Raw genomic sequence first — 1,876 nt, 5'->3', positions numbered from 1 at the left:
GATTTGGAAAAACGTTAAAATAAACTTTTAAAAAAACTTATTCTTCTTGAATCTAGTCATCACTCCAGTCTTTCCAAATAATTTTGAATTGAATTTTCTAAGTCATCTCACCCTCTCAACTTTGTATCAACCTCAAAATTGGTGGGCATGCTCTATAGCAGAGGTCCCCAACCCTCAAGCCCTGGACCAGTACCTGTCTGTGGCCTGTTAGGAACCTGGCCACACAGCAGTAGGTGAACAAGCAGAGCTTCATCTGTATTTGCAGTCGCTCCCCAGCGCTAGCATCAACGCCTCAGCTCCACCTCACATCATTAGGCATTAGATTCTCATAGGAGCACCGGTCCCTGGTGCCAAAAAGGTTGGGGACCACTGCTCTATATAGTCCATCAGCCAAACAATAAGACTTTTTTTTAAAGGATTACACATTGCTAAATGATCTTCCCCTTATTGGACTGAACCCAGGACAGTCTCAGTGGAGCAATGGCTCAAAAGCCCCATGACTGACACATGTGAGTTATTACAAGCAAAAATATACATACCATATTTAAATTTAATGAGCTATCAGACTATATAACACTAGTACAGCTGCTTTAGCTTTAACTCTGGTCTTAACTGTTTGGTTAACATGGTTCAGTTCCCACGTTTAGATTTTGAATTACTGAAATCCGGATTAATTTGATACCAGCTATTAACAGGTTAAAAACATCTTGAGGCCTTTTTTTTTTAATGACCTATATATAAAAGATACACCCATGTCAATGTTCATCCCTCTTTTGTCATTAACCAAAAGAAAATAAACATCCAGCAAGAGTAAATACTCTCAGAATTAGAATATTTCCATGAAAACCTACAAATATTAAAGAGGCAGTCTTTTAAGTATCTTTTAGTCTTAGCACCTGAGGAAGCTAATATGACTGGTGAAAATCTTTAGTGCTTTTAGTAAAAGGAACTTGCTGGGATTTCATATAAAGAAAACGAACTTTTAGAATAGGAAAGTACACACAAAGTGATGTTTATGAGAAAGAATCTTGTCCTGCAATAACGCATTTTTTAACTTCAGAGCCACTTTCGGCTTTCGCCCTCCTGACTGCCCAATGTAGGGTCCTCCCAGTTCAGGGCCGCAAGAAGTGAGGATGTAATGCTCCCTCCACAGGGGTAATGCAGTATAGGCCTGTGGGTAGATCCCACTTTCCGGGGCGGGGGGGGGGGGGCGTGGAGGAGTGGGGAGACAATTCAGTAGCAACAACTTGGCTTTGATAAGCACCTACTGTGTGGTGAATACAAAAGATCAGAGCCAAGGCCAGTATTAGAAGGGTGCAGCGTGGCAGTGTCTGGGAAATCCGACAGCAAGGGGCGAAGCGTGTGTAGCCCGAGCACCCAGGCGAGCCTGCACTGGGAGCCACGTGGTCTGACCACGGGCCGGGGTCTTGACCTTCAAGCGAAAACGTTTTGTCAGCGTGCTTAGAAAACTGGGGCCATCAGTGGGACATGCTTCACCGGCCCGGGCCACTCACCGAGGTTGACGATCTTGAGCGCCGTGAAGAACCGGTCCTGCCGGGCCAGATCCTGCCAGGGGGCCTTGGAGCAGTGGTATTTGATGAAGGGGAAGCAGCCGGTGCGCAGAACATGGTAGTTGGCGCCCTGCACGGGCCAGTTGAAGTGCGAGAGGCCGAACTGGTCGTTGCGGACGGCGCTGTAGGGCACGCAGAAGGAGGTCCAGTGCGGCAGGCGCCGCTGCAGCAGGTGCCGCGTCAGCACCTCCGAGGCACGGGGCTTCGGGTGGGAGGCAGCGCCCGAGGCCCAGGGCCCGCACAGCAGCAGTCGGAGCGCGGCCTCGTGGGCCCTCCGCAGGGCCTCCATGGCCGGCCTGGGCCGC

At 48.9% G+C, this 1,876-nt stretch overlaps 1 protein-coding gene across 1 annotated transcript; it reads right to left on the bottom strand.

Annotated features, from left to right (window-relative positions):
* Nucleotides 1-321: 321 nt before the first annotated feature.
* Nucleotides 322-1,870, bottom strand: CUNH15orf61 (chromosome unknown C15orf61 homolog). Its single transcript, XM_011387254.2, has one exon. The coding sequence runs from the start codon at nt 1,858-1,860 to the stop codon at nt 1,462-1,464; it is 399 nt and encodes a 132-aa protein (XP_011385556.1). The 5' UTR covers nt 1,861-1,870; the 3' UTR covers nt 322-1,461.
* Nucleotides 1,871-1,876: the final 6 nt, after the last annotated feature.

This window comes from Pteropus vampyrus, unplaced genomic scaffold (assembly GCF_000151845.1).
Source record: "Pteropus vampyrus isolate Shadow unplaced genomic scaffold, Pvam_2.0 Scaffold1000002578, whole genome shotgun sequence".
NCBI lineage: Eukaryota > Metazoa > Chordata > Mammalia > Chiroptera > Pteropodidae > Pteropus > Pteropus vampyrus.
This window is presented reverse-complemented; position numbering and strand designations above follow the sequence as displayed.

What these genes read in the sequence shown, in the direction of transcription:
- CUNH15orf61 (XM_011387254.2), bottom strand. Translation starts at nt 1,860, where the DNA reads ATGGAGGCCCTGCGGAGGGCCCACGAGGCCGCGCTCCGACTGCTGCTG.